The sequence below is a fragment of the Nyctereutes procyonoides genome, unplaced genomic scaffold, assembly GCF_905146905.1.
Source record: "Nyctereutes procyonoides isolate TBG_1078 unplaced genomic scaffold, NYPRO_anot_genome, whole genome shotgun sequence".
In the NCBI taxonomy this organism is placed as follows: Eukaryota; Metazoa; Chordata; class Mammalia; order Carnivora; family Canidae; genus Nyctereutes; species Nyctereutes procyonoides.
In genome coordinates this window covers 28,902,231-28,924,252 of record NW_026575131.1, presented here as the reverse complement: position 1 = coordinate 28,924,252, position 22,022 = coordinate 28,902,231, and the positions used below count along the sequence as shown (strand labels likewise).

The 22,022-nt window shown below is 48.8% G+C and overlaps 1 protein-coding gene and 1 pseudogene across 3 annotated transcripts in view; both read left to right on the top strand.

Annotated features, from left to right (window-relative positions):
• Nucleotides 1-22,022, top strand: part of PTPRG (protein tyrosine phosphatase receptor type G) — a 710,177-nt gene that overhangs the window by 608,569 nt on the left and 79,586 nt on the right. For 2 of the 3 annotated variants that reach the window (XM_055343663.1, XM_055343665.1), the window contains exon 13: nucleotides 13,859-13,991. In XM_055343663.1, coding sequence (XP_055199638.1) covers nucleotides 13,859-13,991 — 133 coding nt within the window. The remainder of the gene's footprint in view (nucleotides 1-13,858; nucleotides 13,992-22,022) is intronic. The other variant, XM_055343664.1, reaches the window with a different exon arrangement.
• On the top strand, nucleotides 16,159-16,283 carry LOC129522619 (U4 spliceosomal RNA; annotated as a pseudogene).

Below are 22,022 nucleotides of genomic sequence, written 5' to 3'. Positions count from 1 at the left end.
GGATGCTCAGGGCCTCCTGGCGGGGAAGCCAGAAAGCAGGGCGCTGCGCAGCAAACAAGCCAGTCGCTGGCTAGCCAGGAAGCTAGCTAGCCAAAGTTGAAGACTGCGAATGGTAATGGGAAAGAAGCAAGGTCCTGTTGAGGAGAATCATGAGGAGGGCAGGGACCCGTCCTGACTAACATGGGCCAGGCTGGGGAAGGACCTTCCCCTTGAAACCAAAAGCAGGAGGAGCTGCAGTGTGGGGAGAGCTGGTGTTAGCCCTCCATCCTAGCCCAAGAAATAGGGCTCGCTCTCAGAGCCCCGTTTGCTGTATGAATCACCCAGCCTATGCTATGGATGGTGAGACCAGGGCATGGCTGGTCTGGGCTCCGCCGTGAGGTGGGATCCCCATCACCCTGACCCATAGTGACGCGTTGCTCTATCCTGCGCTCAGATCCTAACGAACCATCCTGAGAGTCTCTGCGAGGCAGCCTTGAGCATGAGGGGGTTGTTATTGTTGTGAGGGGTTTTCTTAATAAGAAATTCTTCTTTTTGCCAGACTACAAGATGTTTAGCAACAATTTTTTTTGCATCTAAGCTGTTGTGGAGTTATAAGAGTGCAAAAAAAAAAAAGCAACTGGTAAATATTTATTTGCTTTTGCACTTGTAAACATTAAAATTCATCTAAAGCTGAGATCTCGTATGTTAAGATACAACTTAGAATAAATTTTCATGTTTTGAATTACGTTCCTCCTTAAAGCTGGTATGGACTCGTTTTTTAGAAGTTTGGGTTTCCGATGGGTGTTGCTCAGTTTGTCTTGGTTTCAGAGAAAGGTGTAGAGTACCCTCCTGTGGAGCCGAGTGAAGGAATTATTGGGCCGCTTATAAAGCTGTCTGATGCCATTCCTGCGTGAACTGTGACATTTCCTCTTGGAATTACTGAGAGACGGTAGAATGTCTTGCATTTGAAGACATTAAAAGAAGTACTTATGGAGAACCGATTGTGTACGGGGCACTGCACGAAGCCTTGAGAATAGAACACAGGTCAAGGCAGGCTTCTGTCCTCTGAGGGTTGATGTTCCAGTGGGGGAGCTTGAGGATATTCCAGTTAACAAGTGCATAATGATAGCAAATAGCGGTAAGTGGTGAGGGTTGGAGAGGGGGGCAGCGTGGCATCAAATGGTCAAGGCATGACATTTGAGCAGAGACCCAAGCGATGAGGAGGTAGCCATGCAAAGATTCATGGAAGAGCATTCTAGGCTGCAGGAGGAATAGCAGATCCAGAGACCCAGAGTGGGGATTAATTTGGAATGGTCGAGGAGCAATCCGAAGGCCAGTGTGTTGTGGACCCTAGAGAGTCGGAAGGGGAGGGATGAGGGATGAGTTCACAGGTGGACAGAGCTTAGACCAGGAGGGGGCTCACCATCCATGCTGAGGATTTGATTCTAATTGAAATGGAAAACCAGTGGTGGATTTCAGCGGGAGACTCGCTCATCTGATTAACTTTTGTGAAAGACCACCCTGGCCTCTTTGTGGAGGTTATCCAGGGAGGGCAAGAGTGAACACAAGAAGCCCAGCGAGGAGGTGATGGCAGTGGCGGCTTGGACCAGTGGGGTTTCTCCAAAGACTAGTGGTAGACCTTGTCAAATACGGATCTTCATGCTTGAGTGGTTCTGCCTGTGGACTCCGGACGCTGATGAGGTAGTCTTCTCCGCCTGTTCCTCTTAAACACTTCCTTGCCCACGCTTCCGGTAAAGGTGGCTGTCGAGAGCTTAGGTTGGGAGTGTTCACACCTCGAGAGACTGGAGAGCAGTGGGGACCTGGACCTGCTCCAGGTGGGAGGAAAAGAGGCCTTGTGATAGGAGTCAGATTCCAGGGAAAGGGAAACACATGGTGAACCCTGGGGATTGGCAGCCTCAGGTTTGGCTGGGGCATGTGGGTCTCCAGCTTCAACCCTCAGGCATCCACGTGTGCAATCTTGGCAGAGTAGTGTTTGGAGTCAGGTCACCCCAGTAGCCTCTGTCCCATATTCTCTCTGGCTGCTCAGATGGTCTCTGCTCAGGTTCTTGTCTGTAAAAATGGGGGAATAACAAGAGCTCTCAGTTGCAGGCGGGGGTGCAGATAAATGGAGTCATTCTTGCTATCCGCAGCCCAAAGGCCACGAAATCACAATGGCGACTATGGGGAGGCCCCCAGAAGGTGCTTCTTTTGTAGCATCCCTGGACATTACAGAGCATGCCAAGATTCTGGTCCCCAGTGAGCTTACATTCAAAATGACCTCCAGGAACTGTGTGCTCTTTCTCCAAACTGGTAAGCTGGAGTATCTCCCTCACCAGGTTCATCTCAGTGGGAAGGTTCACGTCTCAAAGCCTTGTGGGCTATAAGGTCTCTGTGGAAGCTCGTCAACCCCGCCAGGTAGCACAAAAGCAGCCAGGAAGGACAATATGTTAGTGAGCAGATGTGGTTGAGTTCCAACAAAGCTCTGTTTACAGAAACAGACAGCGGGCCTGGTTCGATCTGCGAGGCAGCATTTGCCGACCCCTGGTTTAAGCAGAAGTATGTGTGTGCTTGTTGGTTGATGAAGGATATGAGTGATTGAGTGGAAAACCCCCAACCCCACAGCAGTCCATGAGTCCTGCCGCCTCGCTTCCCGCCTCTTCTTGTCTTGCCTCCAGCCCGGCATTTACTTTTTCAATAAAGTCACCATCGCCTTCATGTTAGTGGTGACGTTTTAAAGATTGCGTGTACATTTGTGTAAATCTCATTTAGTTTTTCTTCACAGTGAGTAAAAGCAATTATTGTAATCAATGTTTAGCATTCCCCCCCCCTTTTTTTTTCTTTTTTGGAGATTGGGTGTGGAGGGGCAGAGAGGGGGAGAGAATCTCAAGCAAACTCCCCACTGAGTGCAGAGCCCGACATGGGGCTCAATCCCAAGACTCCAAGACTGTGACCTGAGCCTAAATCAAGAGTTAGACACAACGGTCTCAGCCACCCAGGCACCCCTATATTTAGCCCCTTTGTTTTTTTAAAATTTATTTTTTATTGGTGTTCAATTTGTCAACATACAGAATAACACCGAGTGCTCATCCCGTCAAGTGCCCACCTCAGTGCCCGCCACCCAGTCACCCCCACCCCCCCTCCTCCCTTTCCAGCACCCCTAGTTCGTTTCCCAGAGTTAGGAGTCTTTCATGTTCTGTCTCCCTTTCTGATATTTCCCACTTAGCCTCTTTGGAACAAGCATTAACATTTAAATTTACAGACTATGTTACACTTTGACCAGCATCTCCAAAAGGCTCGTTTTATATTCCCTTGAAGTTTGATAACATCTTTTTAAGTCTTGTGAGTAGCAGCTTTAGTATTAACTCACACAGAAGGAGGAGTCCTTCTGTGGAAGAAGTAGCAAACTCAGACAACTACAGAAGTCAGACAGGTGGTATCAGTGAGAGAAGACGCCCAGGTGGTGGATATTAGGGGATAGTGAGGACTACAGCCAACCAGAGTGCCCGGGTCTTTTCTAAAGAGGACAGCCTCACTCAGTCCCCTGATTGTAGCCAATGAAGAGATGCCTCGTGAGCCAGAAACCCAAGTCCTTACGTGCAGAGAATCTCCTAATTTTTAAGTGAGTTCCAATTTTTAAAACATTTTATTTTTTCTCCTTTCTTTCTTTTGTTTTGTTTTGTTTTGTTTTGTTTTGTTTTGTTTTGTTTTGTTTTCACATATGCCAAACTAAACATATCCCTGGCTGGGTAGGTAGAAACCACTGGTGCTTGGCTTCAACTGTAGAGCTAATTGCTATAGTTACAGCTGCCCCGGAAGCCAATGGGAAGGATTAAAGGCCTCCATACAGCCACTCTTGTCTATTTGCTACCATCTGCTAGTGTGAAGCCCTCGATGGGATGTGTGCTGCATGGAAATCCGACCTGGCTCCTCTCTGAGCAGCCCCAGCCAGAACGAGGTGCAGGCCCCCCTCAGTAGCCAGTTGATGCAATAACATGTTCTTGGGGTGGTGTGCAGTAAAGCATGCCCTAGCAGAAGCATTTGAAGGTGGGCGTAGTCTATCTAATTATCATTTAGTGCTAGCGTTTTCCATTTTTGTTTCCTGAAATCAGGGAAAGCCCCTTTTCAGACTGAATCTTGCTCAGAACCTATATAAACACTCATTCACTGAAAGTTTGCAGCTGCCTCCTTTGGGGCAGCCCTGAGCCAGGTGCTTAAAGGATGGCCCAGTTCCGGGGCCCCCTACCACGGTCTCCTGGCCTCCTCTTGTCCAGACCATGAGCTAAGAATGGTCAGAGTCAGTTTGGCCTCCTGTTCTGCCTTTTTTTTCTTTTTTTTTTTTTAAGATGTATTTATTTTAGGTGGGGGTGGGGGTAGAAGGAGAGGGAGAGAGAGTCACTAGCACGGAGCCCGACCTGGGGCTCGATCCTGTGTCCCTGAGATCACAATCCGAGCTGAAACCAAGAGTGGTTTGCTAAACCGCCTGAGCCACCCAGACACCCCTACAGTGGAGGGCACCAAGCTCCAACCATACCGCTCCTTTGGGCAAACCCATGGGGTACCCCTTTGGAACCCTCAAGCTCTGAGGAACCCACCTCGAAAACCTTCAATTATAGAAACAATAATATTGCTGGTTAACGTTAGTTCCATGCTGGTGTTGCCCCTGCTAGAAGCCCATATGTGTGTTTGTAGTCCTACTGCACCCCTGTGGGGGCTGTGCTGTCCTTGTTGCCTTGGGCCAGTGAGTAAACTGAGGCTCAGAAAGCTAAGGAACATGTCCAGGCAACACAGCCCATGACAAGACAGAGCTCAGACACGGCCCCTGACTCCGGAGTCCAGGGGAGTCCTCCTCACGTGGCGCTGCCTTCCTTCTGGCTTTGAGCTTATTCCCCGAGTCGGCAACACAAGATGATTTCAGAGGACGTGTTAATCATTAAGTGAATATTTGAAAATGTATTTTAGAAAGAAATAGCGGTTTTCCGTTTATGGTAGAGGTTCTCAACCAGAGAGGCTTCTGTCCCCCAAATACTGCATTTGGTAATATCTGGAAACATTTCTGGGTGTCACGCTTCATGGGAAGGGGGCTGCTCCTGGCATCTACTTGGGTAGAAACCAGGAATGCTGGTGATCAGCCTGCACTGCACAGGCTAGCCCCTCACAGCAAAGACCCACCTGGTCCCAAATGTCAGCTGTGCTCTGGTCGAGAAACCCTGATTTATCACGTTAATAGGAAGTTTCCTTTTCAAAGTCCACTCGAGGAAGGCAATAGTTAAGGCCAGAAATAAATCCTAAGACAGGTTTGTCTTCACAAACCTGGGCAGAAATAGGGCAGAAATATGAGACTCAGCTGGAGTGTATGGAGGTGGAGGGAAATGCAGCACACTTTATTTAAAATAGATCATGGCAGGCATTTGTGTGGACTCTCCAAAGAGTTTGCAGCCAGGGCTAGTTTTGGTGGTCAGGTTCCATTTCTTGGAGATGTTTTTTAGATTATCCTGCTTGTCCCTGTTCTTGGCTGTCATCTTCCTAGGAGCGTCAGATGGCATTAGCTGGGAGTGGCTTGATGGAGTTCCTCAGTGCCAGGTGGTTGTTTCCTCCCAGAAAGTATCTGGGTCCTTGGAGGTTTTCTTTCTTTTTCTTGTTTTTTTTCAAGATCTTATTTATTTATTCATGAGAGACACAGAGAGGCAGAGACATGGGCGGAGGGAGAGGCAGGCTGCCTGCTGAGCAGGAAGCCCAATGTGGGGCTCAACCCCGGGACCCTGGGATCACGACCTGAGCCGGAGGCAGACGCTCAGCCATTGAGCCACCCAGACGCCCCTTCTTAGAAGTTTCCCCACTAAGTGATCTTTGAACGAGGACAGATTTTGCATCTCTTGGTGTGGAAAACCAGACCCCACTGAGAACAAGAAGGTTTCCAAAAAGGTTGGGTCAGGAATTCAGGTTGTAGTGCTTATCTGACTTAAGGTGGTGTGCAGCCTCTGTCTCAACTGATGGCAGAGCCACATGATGTTGCAAAGAAGCGTCTGCAAAGGTGGCAGTTTGGTAGGGTTGGGAGCAGCGTAGTTACAGAGCTTAGAATTAAATTGGGATTTATCAAACATCTTCAGTTTTCCAACACCTAATTGAAGGAGACACGACATACTATTGTTTGATTGTTTGAGTGTGATGAAGTGAGCTCTCTGTGAAGGGGTAAGGAGTGCTTATTCACAAGAACTCCGGGTGGTAATATAAATGGAAACACATGATGCTCTACTCCAGCTCAGGCATGGTAATGGGAGCACAGAGCCTGTGTCCCCTTGCAGGAGAATATATGCATTTGTAACGGACAGTCCTGTTTCTGCAATCATGGTTTAGATCATGTCGGGGCTCCAGAAAAATAAAGACAAATTTTGTGGCCCTGTAAAAAAACCAGCCACCTTTTCAGTTGGCCACCTTTTCAGGAGGCTACCATCAAAACAAAACAAAACAGAAAAATAACAAACGTTGGCGAAGATGTAGAGAATTTGGAACGCTTGTGCACTGTTGGTGGGAATGTGAAATGGTACAGCCGCTGTAGAAAACAATATGGTGGTTCCTTAAAAAATTAAAAATAGAACTCCCATATGATCCAGCAATCCAACTGCTGGGTATATACCCAAAAGAATTGAAAGCAGGATCTTGAAGAGATATTTGTACATTCATGTTCATAGCAACATTATTTACAGTAGCCGAGGGATGCACATTTGGGTTGTTACCCAAACAGATGAATGGATGAATAAAATGTGGTCCATACATACAATGGGATGTCATTCAGCCTCAGAAAGGAAGAACATTCTGATACACGCTGCAACATGGGTGAACCTTGAGAACATTATGCTATGTGAAATAAGCCAGTCACAAAAAGACAAATGTTATGATTCCACTTGGATGAGGTGCCTAGAGTCAAAGTCATAGAGGCAGAGAGAGAAAGGTAGGTGGCAAAGGCGGGGGGTGGAGGGAGTTTTGCTTTAACGGGCATTGAGTTTTCATTTTGCTGGTGAAAAACAGATTCTGAAGGTTGGTTGCCCAACAGTAAGAATACACTTGACACTACTGAACCGCACTTTTAGAAACGGTTAAGATGGTAAGTTTTAAGTGTTGGTTTTTTTTTTTTACCACAGTTTTTGGGGTGTTTTTTTTTTGAAGCAGCTGTCTTAATTCACGGATGTGGGTGGTTTTTAATGAGTGGTGTTACTCAGAACAAACGTAGTCAAGTTGCCCGCAATTGAACCACAGGCTAGATTATAACTGTGTAGTCTGTCCTTCTCTTGATCTTTCCTGAAAAGTGAAAGAATCCCGCTTTCGCCTACTCCTGATCGTGGTCTTTTGGATCCAAGCTCGTTTTAGTCTTGACAGCGTAGGGGTTGTTGTCCTGTAGCAGAAGTTGAGCCCTTACCATGGGGTAGGAAGCATTTCAGATGCGTCCATCTGATGTATCACTGCCTGTAGCATTTATAGTACATTGTACTCCGTTTTTATTTGCTTCTACTGGGATGAGAGCCAAGCCAGTAAAAGGCAAACAGCATTAATTCAGTGATGACATATGCCACTGAAAACTGTTTTTCTTTTCTTTTTTTTTTTTTAATTTTTTTAAAAGGCAGAATGGAGGCACTTTACTCAGATTCTGCTGGATGCTGAAATAAAAGCTGGGAGGAGGAAGGGGTATGGGAGGTCATTAATCCTTGCCTCCCTTCTACAAATGTTCAGAGCAGGTTAGTTAGCATCTTGCTCTAAGTATTATCTGGAAGACATTTGGGAAGCAGGCTCATTCTCTGAGTCCCAGTGCTAGCTGGCTCCCTTCTTCCTACCTTCCCAGCAGCCCTTTATCACAGCCATGGAGGTAGAGGGAGAGGTGGGTGTAATTAGTCGGTACCCCCATCCCATTTCATCCCGGCACACACGGACCAGCAAGATGCAGCCCTAGAATCAGTATGAAAAAGGTCCAAGTTCACTGACAGGAATGGCCCCCGTTGCATGGTTGGAGCAGTGGCCTGGTTAATTCCTAATCGGCTGAAAAATAAAATCTCTTTGGAAAGAAGTATTGAACGAGGAAAGGTTCCTTGTCCAGAAGCAGCTTCTTCTCTTGAGCCAGGTTAGTGATCTCAGAATCCTGGTCAGGAGTTTCTTAAACCATGATTTTGCTTTTGATGATGAGGCCCTGTGAGAAGATGCAAGTCCGTGTTGTTCTGCTCATTCCTCGGGTCAGAGTGTCCCCCTCACCCCCGGCAGACTGCAAGTAGACTGGCCAGAGTGAGCTGCCCGCAGGGCCAGGGGTGGGGACAACAGGTCTGGTGTGAGGCCTCAGGGAGCAGCGAGGATTGTGGCAAACTAGGTGAGACATGCCCTGCCTGAAGAGAGCGTGCTGCTGGGTTCCAGCTGATGTTTGCCTTGTGAGAATTCAGGCCAGTGTTGCCAACCTCAGACATTACTGGTAGGCGATCCCATTGTTGGTTTATGTGAACTCTATTGCTCATTAATGTTGGCAGCTACCTCACCATCTAATAATAATTAGTGGGGGTGGGGGTGCCAAGCCAGGCACACGTGTGTGGGCTGCTAGTTCACACAACCAACCCATGGCGGGCAGGAATCGAGGGCTAGTCCTGCTGGGAAAACCAGCCCATCTGGGTAAATCCGAGGTGGAGATGGGGAGAGGAAAAGCTCCATTCACTCAAAGGGCCTGCACTCATTTTGGGGTCAGGAATTTGGTCATCGGGAGGTAAGCACGCCCCCCAGGACCTGGGCCGGCCCTCTTAGGAGGCAGCTGGGCTACAAGCGAAGCTCTGAATGAAGTGAGCCTCTCCCAAAAATGGGCAATGTCTAATTTTGCCACTCTGGCATCACTATTGCTTGGCTCCATTGAAAGGAAGAGAAGAATGAACTCTGGATGCCACGTCTGTGTTAGGCACTGATGTGCTTCATGCCTGGCCAGTGAGGCCATCTTCAGGCGCTTGGGACCTGCGCGGTCACACAGAGCCCTGTGCTCGCCGCCAAGCTCTCTCTCCCCACCTTGGAACTCTTGAACTGGAGGCCCCCTGATTGCATTCCGCATCTGGCTCTGTAAATGATGTGACCAGAATTTGCACAGTCTTCCTCATGTTGGATTATCTCATTTACTCCTTATAAGTCCTCTGATGGGACTATTGTCATGGCTTCCTTTGATAGAGGAGGGCCTGGAGGCTCAGAGACGGGCAGTCACTTACCCAGAGTCACCCAGCCAGAAAGGCCTGAGCCAGAATTTGTAATCAGGTCAGCCTGACTCTGAAGTGCAGGATGTTGATTGTACTGAATAGTTGATAGGATGTTCCAGTCTCTGGGGGCCTTAGCTTAGGGAAGATTGTTGGGGCTGAAGGTCCAGGAGTAAGAGTAGCTCTACCTAGCCCAGCAGTATGTTATGTGTGCCTACTAGTTCCTGGTAGTTGACCATTTTATTACACTTTGTCCTCTGAGGGCCAGGCCACAGACTGAGTCAGGCAGCAGGACAGGCATTTCTTCGGAAGGACAGCAAGAAGTGTGGTGTGGTCTTATCTCAGGGCCAACTGTGAGGTTCTGCTTCCGCACTGGCAGCCTCTGGCGCTAATGCCCGGCTCATCTGAGCTTCTGTGTGATTGCCACATACACTCTCAGATCTTACAGGGCGATCACATTCAGCGGACACCCAACGAGCACCCAGCATCTGCCTTATGCTGCTGGGGTGTTGACGAGGGAATGGATGGCGATGATGATCATCCCCGTCGGTAACCTTAGCCAGGTGTCAAATGGCTACCTGGCAACGTTCTAAGTGTTTTTATACGTACGGTTCTTTGAATCCTCACGTCCCACGGTGTAGTAGGCAATATTATCGTCTCCTTCTACAGATGAGGAAACTAATGCACAGAGAGGTTAAGTAACTTGCCCAGAGTTGCAGAGCTAGTAGGAGACCAGGCTTCACTACTGTTCTTCCATGTACAGATGGGAGTCAGCCCTCCCCCTGGGGAGCTTGTAGTAAATAAAAGGGTAGTTATAATTGAGTGTGCTGTGTACAGTAAGAGAAGCACATGATGAGGGTGTTGATGAGGACAAGAGTAAGTACGCAGCATTGCTCAATGCCAGGTGCGTCTTCCCGTTGAACTTCGCTACCACTCCTGTGAGGCAGGTTCTTTATATTTTTTATAGAGGAAGAACTCCAGGCCCAGAGTGATTCAGGTTATTGATTGAAAGTCACATAGGAAGTGGCAGAGTCAGGATTTGAACCTGTGATCGGAATTCTGCTCAGCGCCCCAGACATAGCACAGACTAAAGACTTGGGGAGGCCTCACGGAGAAAGTAGCACCTGAACCAAGAGCGGGGGATAAGTGGGAGCTTCTGGGGGCAGCATGGGAAAGGCATTCCTGGAAGTGGGATGACAGGGATAGAGGTGAAGAAGTGGGGCCTACCGTGGCCTGTCAAGGTCACACTGGTTGGATGGGTGTTCCTGGAACACAGTGGGGGGGGGGTGAGCAGAAGGAGATAATGAGAGTGGGGGGCAGGCCTAGCTGTCCTTGAGAGCAGTGAGGAATTCCCCCAGGGAGGGACAGGAGCAGAGTTCGTGTGGTTGTGTACAGATGCGGTGAGCTTCCAGGCTCCTGGTGATGCGCAGACAAAGCAGTACAGTGAGTGTGTCCATGAAATCAACCTTCTCGTGCCTCACGTGGAAGTCCAGTAGCACGCGTATTTTTGCCTGGCATCTAGGGCAACGACCCGGGCAAATCCTGCTGCTTGCAGAACAGTCTTTTTTAGGTTTTCACACTGAGAGGTGTGGCTGAGGAGGTTCACTCCTCTATCCCTTCAAAACCAAATTCTCGGGACAGCTGGGTGGCTCAGAGATTGAGCATCTGCCTTCCGCCCAGAGTGTGATCCTGGAGTCCCAGGATTGAGTCCTGCATCTGCATCGGGCTCCCTGCATGGAGCCTGCATCTCCCTCTGCCGGTGTCTCTGCCTCTCTCTGTGTGTCTCTCATGAATAAATACATAAATAAATCTTTAAAACACACACCCACACCCCACACACAAAATTCTGACACAAACACTGTGAATGTTAGAGAAATGACTCAGTCACGCGACCTGAGGTTGAGCCTAGCCGGGCCCCAGGCTAGCTGTGACGTCCAGCCCCTGCTCTGCAGACTGTTCTCTCCTCTGGTAAGTCTTTTGTGAGACCCGAGGCTCCCTGTGAATCTGATGAAAACCTGCACCCTTATTTTGTGGGGGATGAGAGAGGGACAGATGTAGTGGCGGACATACGGGCTTTCTGGGACAATGGAACATGCCGTTGACCCTCAGAACTTCTGGAGCATGACTCCGAAGGCCCAGAAATTCTGGAGCGGCCACTGTTCACTGGTTTTAGGATGGCAGTGCTACTCTAAGAGCTGGTGTTTCCAGTGACTGTTCAGAGAGATGCATGTGAGGGACTATTTTGGCCAACGGTCCTTTTCAGTGCTTTAGGATGAGTAGGACTTGGAGTTTGCATTTGGCCTCCTCCCCTGCCTTGCCTGTTACTACCAGGTTAGTAGCCCAGGCAAGAAGCCTTTTCTGTCCAGAGGCAGGGAGAGAAAGAAGACCTAGAGAGTTCCCCCAGTTTGCAAAGGTCTCCCAGGGTCGATACTGAATTCACCAGGCATGTGGCCTGTAATGTCAATCCTCCTGCCCTGTTTTCCATGAATAGGACTTTCCCTGTCTCTAAGATCCTCCCAACCATCCGCCAGATAATTGCCTGGCTGGGCTGCCCCCTGCTGGAGCCCAGCAGAGTTATTCTCGTCGTTGTAACTCCGGTTCTTGTAGCGGGTCACCAGAGCTTTGCTATTCGAGCATTAGGTGGAGGGAGAGCATGCACATCTGATCCTTGGAAGCCTCAGCTGGCAAGTCTGCAGCAGCTTCCAATGCTCTTGGGACTAGAAGCTCTTCTTAATTCAGCTTTTAGGGCTCTGGCTGATGTGGCCACTACCGCTCCATCTCGGTCCCCCTCGTTCTCACACTCGCTGTCCAGAACACACTTCGTCCCTGCACTCCACCCGGCTAACTCCCCTTCTCCCTCCAGAACCCTTAGGCTAGGACCCTTCTTCCCCCTGTACACACCCCGTGGGCTCTCCCTGGCATCCCATTCATTTCATCCTAATTCCTTGCTCTCGCGTCCACCTCTCCCCCTTGCAGTGATTTGCACCCCCCAGCACAGGGCTGTTGCTGTCTGACGTCCTGCTGCACCCCTATCCCTGCACACCATGTTTGGCACACTCTGGGGACACAGCCAGTAGCCGTGCAATGAGAGATTGTGGAGCGAGGGGTCCAGAGCAATGGGCCGGCAGAGTTAGGGAGCTAGTCTCTAAGCCGCGGAGTGCCGTGCTGCGCCTGCCCCTGTCCCCGGCCCTGTGACCCGGCACCCCCGCCCGGCCCTGTGTGATGCCCCGGGCTGCGCAGGAAACCAAGGAGGCCGTCACAGTAAGCCAGAAGAAGCCGGTGAAAGCTCTGTAACGCACTTCTTCGCTTCTCAGGAGCAGCCTTGGCTCTTTATAAATCTGCTCCCGGGGCCAATCCTTTCTTTCCTGGTCAGCCCACCTCCTCTGGCTTGCAAACCCAGCCTGATTTCACCGCGCACTGAGGCCACCCTGCAGAGGGACACTGTGGGCTGGCTGAAAGCTGGCCCAGTTTTGGCCGCGCAGAAGGATCCTTGCTGAGTGCAAGTCAGCCTGCAGCCAGCTGCACATTTTTCCAGGGACCTCTTCCCAAGCTCACATTTCACCTTTGCTTCCTCGCCACCTGCCTCCCGTGACTGTGTGTGAGCACCCCTGATCTTCCCAGCCCGCACACCGTCTCGGAGCTTCATGTGCGCCCCCTGGAGATTTCCAGCCATCTTCCCCACGGTATAAAGGAGAGCGGGTTCCTTCTGGAGACCCCTGGGGACTTGTGAAGATCCCCAGGGCCTGTTTGGGTAAGGGGCATCTGCGGCCCAGGGAGGATCCCAGATCATTTCAGACTTCTCTGCGAAGCTCTAGACTGGCTGCCCCCAGTGCGAGGCATGGCTTCCTCTCTCTGGTTGTCTGAACTTTTCAAAGGGTGGGGGTCGGGAGGCATGGGTTAAGAGGAAAAGCTGCAGAAACAAGCTCTGGGGGTCTGGGAGCTATAGAGCGGAAGCATCTGGGTGCTCCCCGTGGACTGTGCTGTAATCGAGTCTGTGAGTCTCTGGCTGGGAATCCAGGGTGAGAGCCGTTCCCCCACCTGGAGTCCCATGCCCACCCGACCACCCCCTTTGCCCGGGAGACTGGCAGCCCTGGATGATTGTCCCACTGTGACTTTATCTTTTAGGGAGAGGTGCTTTCCCAAAACAACTGGGTGTAGATACTAAAGGAAGGGGTAACGGGTGCTAAGCAGGCGAAGAATATACCCATTGTTTTACAGCTGGTTATCTGAGTAAAAGCCATCCTGCCCTTCCTCTGGCCTTGGCACTGGGGAGCCTGGGAGGCTCTCAGCCACCTCCCACCACTCCAGCCCCTTTCTAGAGGCAAGTGTGATGCTGTGATCAGACTTGAGCACATTTCTTCAGTGTATCCAAAAGCTGCTCTGGGTCATCATGTTCTTGGAGGGAAGCTGGATGTCCCTCTTCTGTACAACTCTGTGTGAGAATGTCTTGACCTCCATCTACAAGTCCATCCCACTGGCAATTAGATAAAAAGCCCCCCCCACTGGGTTGGAACACAGTAGGAAATGGTTCCAGCTGTAGACTGCCCCTCCTGTCCCTAGGGCAGCCAGAGCAGGCTGCTCAGTCCTCTGGAAGCCACCCCAAACGAGACCAGAGCTCTGGCTCTTGCTCTGGCTCCTCATTTCTCCGATCCTCTAACTGCTATGTTCTTTTGCAGCAGAAAAGAACACCTCTGGAATGATAAGCCGTCCTTCTCCAGGGAGGATGGAGTGGATCATCCCTCTGATTGTGGTGTCAGCCTTGACCTTCGTGTGCCTCATCCTTCTCATTGCTGTGCTAGTTTATTGGAGGTGAGTAAGCCAGGCTATAGCTACAGAGGGGGATGTGGGGGCTAGGTTCTGCTGTATGCACCCCTACCCTGGTAGGGGAAGCCCGTGGCCTCCTAAGGTGAGACAGCTGGAGTGTTTCTAGGGTTACCAGCTGGGGGATCTGCTTTATCTGGAAGCAGCTGGTAAGCTAGAGCCACTGTTGAGATCGAGGCCCTTGTGAGGAGCTTCTGAGATTTGATGCCAAAGGAGATTTTGCTTGGGAATCGGGGACGTTCAGATCTCAGCAGTGATACTTGCTGGATTCAAATCCCATTTCCTCCTTAAGCTTATTTTCTGCACCTGCAAAATGAGTGACTACGTTTCCTAGCATTTCCAGTTTCTCTGAGGCCATGTTCCCCTTTGTTGTATCTGCATAATGACCCTTCTTGACTAAGATTTTTGTGATAGCCTTTTGCTGAAATTCGGGTGATAGGAAAACATTGGGCATATTATGTGGCTTTTAATACATGTCACATAAAAACGGCTGACTTTTGAAGCCCTCCCTGAATCATCATTGTCCTTGAACTGGTTTCACTGCTCCCCCAGGGAAACCTGCTTGCAACTTCTGTTTTAGAATTCTGTGTTTTCCGGCTACATTCCCTGAGCCAGCTTAACCGAGTAAGGCAGGCTGGGCCATTCGATTGGCCTGGCTACCTTCCCCTCTCTGGCCACAATAGGAGGCTTCTGCCCCGGAACAAGCTTCCTCCGTGATGAACAGGTGTCCTGTATTTCATCTCCTGCTTCCTTATTGCTGTTCGCTCAATTCACTTTGAGCTCCTGTTATGTGCCAGACAGTCTTATCTCCTAGAGCTAACTTTGTGGTTGGGGAGACAGGCCATAAGCAAAGCACGTGAATAAAGTATGGGCTACTTGAGGTGATGCTAAGTGTGTGATGGAGAAAACTAAATCTGGTAAGGGGAGGGGCATCCTAGGACTTACGGTGAATATTCTAAGTAGTTAAGCCCTTAAGTGGCAAGTGATATTTGAGCAAAGACCTAAAGCAGGAGGGAGTCTCATGGGCTCCTCTGGGAGCTGGTTACAAGCAGAAGAAACAGCACGTGAGAAAGCCCTGTGGCAGGAATGTGCCCGGAACCTCTCAGGAATAGCTAAGAGGTCAATGTGGCTGGAGGAGGCGAGCATGGGAGAGAATGATAGGAGAGAGTACCAGGAAGAGATGGGGGTAGAAGGGAGTCCCGTCATGTATAACCTTGGGGGTCATTGTGAATACATGCCTTTCACCCTGAGATAAGTAGGGTTTGCTACAGAAGTGTGTTGTGATCTGACTTCTGAGTTAGCTAGCTGCTGTGTTGCCAAAAGCCTGGAGAGGATCAGGGCAGAAGCTGAGCCACCAGCTGGGAGATGTGCTGAAGTAGTCCAGAAGGAGGTGATGAGGGTACTTGTGCAGGTGGTAGGAATCAGTTACATTTAGATATATTTTGAAGGTGGGATCAGCAGAATCTGCTGACAGAAAGGCTGTGGTTCCTTGGGCCTGTCCTCAGTTCAGTAGAACCAGGGTTAAAGGAAGGGTTCATCTCCAGCTTCCCCAGGTGTCTGATGTAGCATTGGAAATACGACAGACTAGCTAGCTCGGGAACTTCCTGGTGTTTAGGGGTGAACCCAGGAACCTAGACTCCCTTCCATGTTGTTCCTCCTCCAGGACAAAGTGCTTTGCAAACATCGGTCTGGAGCCCATTGGTAAACTGGAAGCTGCCTACCATGAGCTTAACTGAGCACATAGAAGTAACAAAAAGTCTGCACACTCTCTCTGCTCGGTACCGTGTGTGTTAGCTGCAGACCTTCCCCATGGAGGAGCAGAGAGGGTGTACGGAGGCCCCAGGCAGGTGACTATTGCTTAGCAGCCCTGGTATGAACAGGTTCCTGCCTTAAGCAGTTCCAGCAAAAACCTCAAGACTGTTTCTGACTGGCCTGCCTTGGTCATCTGCCCACCCAAGAACCCATCCCTGTGAACAGGAAAGATCATGGGCTCTGTGGCCAAGCATCCATGCAGACCAGGCCAGCCAAAGCCTGCATGTTGACCCTAAAAGACTACATGTTAGAAGGGCCTGTGTAGTATAGGAAAGAGAACTTGAAGACCCTTTCATTTGAAATGCATTTTCCAGTTAGAAAATGACAACTGTATATACTCTTGAGCTTGGTGCAGTGGCAGTATCATAGCCAATGAGGTTTATCCGAGACATGATTATTGCTAATTGTATATACTCTTGAAAAACTTGGTCTGAATAGGAAATGTTTTGAATATTTGATGTATAAAATAGACTTACGGCATTCTTGTACATATACATACCTATCTGTATGTATCCAAAGCTTGATTTAAAGTAATCAGAAGTTTAAACTTCAGTAGACTCTGCACATAAGCTTTTACTAGACTCTTAATGCCAGTACACACAAGTAAATGTGAACGAGAAAATTCTTACAGATGAAGGAAAGTAAAATTGAATTAGCATCAGGACGAATGAGTTGGCTAAACATGAGAACAGCCTAGAGGAGACAAGAACCCATTTTCTGTCCAACTTTTTTGTTTCTTATTAATGTGAAAGGAGGAAGCATTGGAGAGCTCACACAGAAAATTGGTAAGTGTGGAAGAGACATGCATTTCCCATTGGCAATGTGGTTTGGAAGCGAGGACAACAGTGCTTCTCTTCTGCCTTTTGAGGCACAGAGAGGGTGGATGATTGCCAAACAGACTTGACATAAGTAGAGCATTGAGGCAGATCAAAACCTTCTGGATTGTTTCCTCCGTGGCAGGCCTGGCACCCAGGGGTTCAAACCAGCTCGCTTTGGTGGCCGTTTCTACACCAAGGACTGACCCTTTGCAGCTAATGTTCTGGTTCCTGAGTGTGTTTGCTTGGAGTTGTTGACACCACAATCAAATGAATTCATGAGACCATAGAAATAAAACCTGAGCCCTCTGATTTCTTTTCCACCACTAGTGTCTCCTTGTACAGTGATGCTTGTGCTCACTAACGTTTCCCAAATCCCTTGTTAGTGCCAGGCACTGTGCCAGGCTCTTGGGTGGAACCATCTCCTGTGATTCTCCAAATAAACCTTAGGACAGGTACTCCTATTATCCCCATTTAAATATAAGGGACTGGGAGCTCGTGGCAGTCAAGTGACTTGCCACGGTCCTGTAAGAAGTATTGAACCCTGATTTTGAACATAGAACCTCTTCGCTCTAGAATCCATAACCTATAGCTACATGTTATGGAAGCTAAGCATGACTGATGTTCAGTCAAATCCACTGGAGGTGGGATGAGCAGGCCCGTCAAGCCACCACCCTACTGTGCGCCTCACCTTCTGTCTTTGGCCAGAGGAGGTAAAAGAACTAATGTTTGTTGAATGCCCACTATGGGCTAAGCAGTGTGCAGTATTCCCATCCACCGTGCCAGAATTTACAAAAACCTGTTTCAAACTACCTTAAGCATAAGGTGGGGAAACCCGCTGATTCATGGAATTGAAAAGTTTTGGAGCATCAGACCCATCTAGAGTGGTGAAATCTAACAAGAACAGCAGGCAGGGTTCAGCTTGCATTGTGTGCCTCTGTTTCCCTCCCTCTTCGTCTCTAGAGTCTGTTCTCCCCATGGTGGCTTTTCTCTGTGGCTCTGTTCCCACGTGGTGGCCTCTGGCCCATGTCAGACCTACAGACCTACATCCTTGCTGCAGCCCCCCCCCCCCAGTAGAAAGGGAATTTCTCTTCCCTTAGAGTTAAGTTCCAAGATGGTGTCTCTGACAACAGACTCAAGTCACTTGTTCACCCCTAGAAGCTTCTGGAGCAGAGGGTTTAAGACTTTTGTCAGGCCTGGCTCTTCAATTTAAGTCTGGAGCCCAGAAGTGAGGTCTTGCCATTGTGAAACACATGCACTGAAACTGGGCAATGGGTGTTTTCCCAAAGGACCATCAAGGCCCAGAAAGGTGATAGGATGCAGGTACCAGGCAGATAGAAGCAGCCGGGGTCAGCTCCAAAAGATGGGAAATTAGAATGAAGAGGGGAGGGATTTCTGCAAAGAAAAGAGAATTTAGACTTTGGTAGCAGAGAAATACATATGCAAGTAGGAGGAAGGAAACAAGGTAGCCATGTGAGCTCAGCCTGGTTAGCCTTAGGTTCTCAGGGAGGACTTTGCTGTCATGAATGCATGGGCCATGGACTGGAAAAATAGGGGCCACATCCAGTCCCATCTCAGCTGCAGGATTATTGGAGCATGCGTGTAGCAGTTGAGAAGTGTTGTGTTGTTGAAGAAATGGTAAAGCTGTTTCTTCTGTTGCACGGGTGTGGGACCCATGTGCCACTTCCTGTGTTTATGCCATGCTTATATCGTACCTGTCACCCATCATGCTGGGCCTGGGGATTTGGGAATAAGCTCTTCTCTCCCAAGGTCCTTACAGTCTGCGGGGGGAGGCAGATGAGTACATAATCAAGTATAGAGAATGTTTGGAGGATGCAATCCAAGATGCTATGCTAGCACAAAGGTAGGGCTTCATCCAGTCTTGGAGAGCGTGTGGAATCAGAGAATGGTCACTGGAGAGCTGCTGCCCAAGCTGGGTTTTGGAGAGCAAGCAGCTGTAAGCTAGCGAAGAAGGTGTACAGGCAGGGGCTGGAGAGAATCTGGCCCCCGTAAGTGGGTACCCATGGTTTAGCATCACTGGAGCAGAGTATGGAGACAGCAAGAGGCAGATCCTGAAGGTCCTGGGTGCCACCTGAAGGGACATGTACCTTACCCTAAGCATGATGGAAAGGCTACAGGAGCCACACTACAGGAAGAGAGATGAGGAAGAGGCAGTGCTGTGTTAGTGAGGGCGCAGCACAGGCCCAGGGGCACACAGCCTGGGTTTGGAGCCAGCTCCACCTCTCACTACCCACGGCCTCAGAGCAGGTGTCTTTAGCAGAGGTGCAGTTATTCCCAAAGGGGCAAAAATGGGTATTCGAGAGGTAAACAAGCTTCTTATATATGAAACATGGGTTTACATATAGTACACAAATACATAGCATATTGCTGGTGTTAAAATTCCACTTAGGAAGATGTCTATAGAGGCCCCTTAGGAAGTGCACTTGTGATGAGCACCGGGTGATGTAGGGAAGTGTTGAATCACTGTATCATTCATCTGAAACGATAGAACACTATGTTATGTTAACTCACTGGAATGAAAACAAAACCCTTAAAAAAGGCCCCTTAGGAGAGGTGCCAGGACGGGAAACGACCGAGAAACTGGTCTCTGACAAAACGACTCCCCCACCTTCAGTTTCTCCATCTGCAGGACAGTTCAGAAATGTGCCCATTGGGCTCCCATGAGGATTAGGTGTGCGCTCTGGGACATGGTGATCCCAGTGCCTGGCAGGTGGTAAATAAGCAATAAGAGCTGTGTTATCCTCTGCTTTAGGGAAAACTAAAATCTTAATTCTGGGTCCTGGTGTGCCTAAAATGTTGTTCTTTAATAAAATCAGACTTACAGACCTAAATCGTTGCTGTCCCCTAAATGTAATCCATGTATAGCTGTCTCCTTCCCAGTCATATGCCGTTGCTCAAAACAGTGCTTGAAAATAGCTTTTGGAAGTTTCTTCTAGAGTCCATTCTTTTGAATGATCTCAGTAGCATGAGGTATTTATCCTGGAAATAGCTAAAAGTCATGCTAAATATAGCGTGGAGCTAAATATAGTATAAATATAGGTGAACCAACTGAGGGGAACTATTTTGGGCCAAAAAAGGAAAGGTTAATGAAATTGGTTTGCGTGATGCTCCCAGTGGGCCTAGAGGTAATTCCCTAAGCATATCCCTGAGTAACTGGGTTAGAGACACGACCAACCCACCTCCCACCCCACTCAGAAGCCCGGTGGGCAGCCTCATTAACTCAGGATCGCCTGTGTCTGAGCAAGCTTCATTAGCTCTGCAGATGCACCCCAACACCCTAATGGCCTCCCAACACAAAGTATATTTGTCACCTATGAATAGTCTCAGAGAGCTGGGCAGCTCTCTTATACCTGCATCTTCTCTTTCTGGGACACGTGTTTCCCAAATGGCTGCAGCAGGACAGAAAAATCAAGGTGGCACCTTGTTTCCAACCACACGGCCCAGAAGCGGAATCCCTCAGTACCATTTCCTCACCATGGGCCACAGATAGTCTCATGGCCCCAAGGATACATGATAAGGTGCGGAGCACGTGGATATTCCTTGAGTGTTGCCGGAAATAGCCTTAATTATTCAGACCTACTGGCATCGTTTAGCAATGGGTAGGTTTCCTGGAAAAATTCTGGAGGCCGATCATTAGATCAGTCTTGTTATTTCACATTAGGCCCAAACTAGAAAATAAGGTAGCGACCTGGTTTGTTCTCTCTCTCTCTCTCTCTTTCTCTCTGCCCCCCCCCAACTAAAGGATTCCTAGAGGCCCACTGGAGACCATTTGAGCAGTACTTTTATAGGCATCAACATGGATGTGTAGAAGAAACTCCTTTCTGAATATTGGTTAGCTCAGGTGTCAGAGGTAGGATGCTACAGTTCTTTCTTCAATGGTCCTTGCAAGGGTCTGCATTGAAGAGCTATAGGGGTGCAAATCCCTAACAATGCAGAAGTTGCTGTGAAGCTAGGAAGAAAATACATGCAAAGTGTTTGGGAGCAGGGGTCGGGGTCGTAGGGCAGCTACTGAAGATAAAATCGATGAAAAATCAATAGTCACGGTTTGCATCCTTTTGCAAATGGTGCCCTGTGTGTGCCTTTTAAATATTGTAATCCATGTCAACCGTGCAATGGTTCAGGGCTGTTAAGAGTCCATAGAAATGAAGGAGAAGCAGTAAATCGAATAGTTTTTGAAGTGTGCCACGTCGGCCTTACTACTCAGGAAGAAAACAAAATGCACCTTTTGAATTACTAACGGTCAGAAAATGCATTCCAAGAGGTGCCCTGTCTTACCAAGACGAGCTGTTTGCTTGGCCCCAACGTGCAGACATTCCTGAGAAGACAGCCACGTGGCTGCTGCCACTCAGAAGAGGACAATTTTTGGAAGGTTTCTTTCCAATTTGGATAACTTGAGGTAGAGGCTGGGCGAGGAGCTGTGTGCGGACTGCCCGGTCACCGTGCTCAGGCAGACGGCTAGTATATTACCTTGTTCGGTAGCATCACTTAGCTGCAGTGAGCAAGACGTTAGTGTGCACTGAGAATCAGGAGTATTGACAAGTTCTTTAGAAGATTCTTAAAAATAAATAAATAAAAATAAAAGATTCTTTTCTGTAATCTTGGAGAAAATTGCTTTGAAGGTAGCTCTTTCCTCTTTGAGTGAAATCTCACCCCTAAAATGACTTTGTATATCTTAAGGCCTTTATTAGCCGAGAATCTTTTCTCGAACCTTCATCATACTGCACATGTGCTTAGCAGATGACTTTGCCACCTAGTCAGCATTCGGATCCTAGGAATTACTACGTTTTGAGGATCTGAAAACCAAGGCTTGGAGAGATCAGGTGACATGCCCAAGTCACAGTGTTCATCTCTGGTGGATCCTGGGTCTGAACCCAGCCACTGTCTTAATCATTCATTACTTTATTTTGCCAAAATGAGAAGTAGCGTTTACTTCCTTCTGTAGCCTGTTTTGATAGCACATTTCTCAAAAAACAAAAACAAAAACCTGTGGTTTGCATTTGTGAAAATCATGTGGAAGAAAACTTTACAGGGCCAACTGTAATTTCAGGGGTTTGAGAAATGGAATATGTTTTGATGGTGAGACACATAACTTGATTGCTCTGTCTTATTCCAGCTCTAATCAGTGCTGGTATTACCTTGGTGGCAAGTTAAGCATCTTATTGACCATAATTCTAGCTTGAAGAACTTTCCAGGGATCCCCAGGGTGGCGCAGCAGTTTGGCGCCTGCCTTTGGCTCAGGGCGCGATCCTGGAGACCCGGGATCGAATCCCATGTCGGGCTCCCGGTGCATGGAGCCTGCTTCTCCCTCTGCTTGTGTCTCTGCCTCTCTCTCTCTCTCTCTCTCTCTCTCTCTCTCTCTCTCTCTCTATCA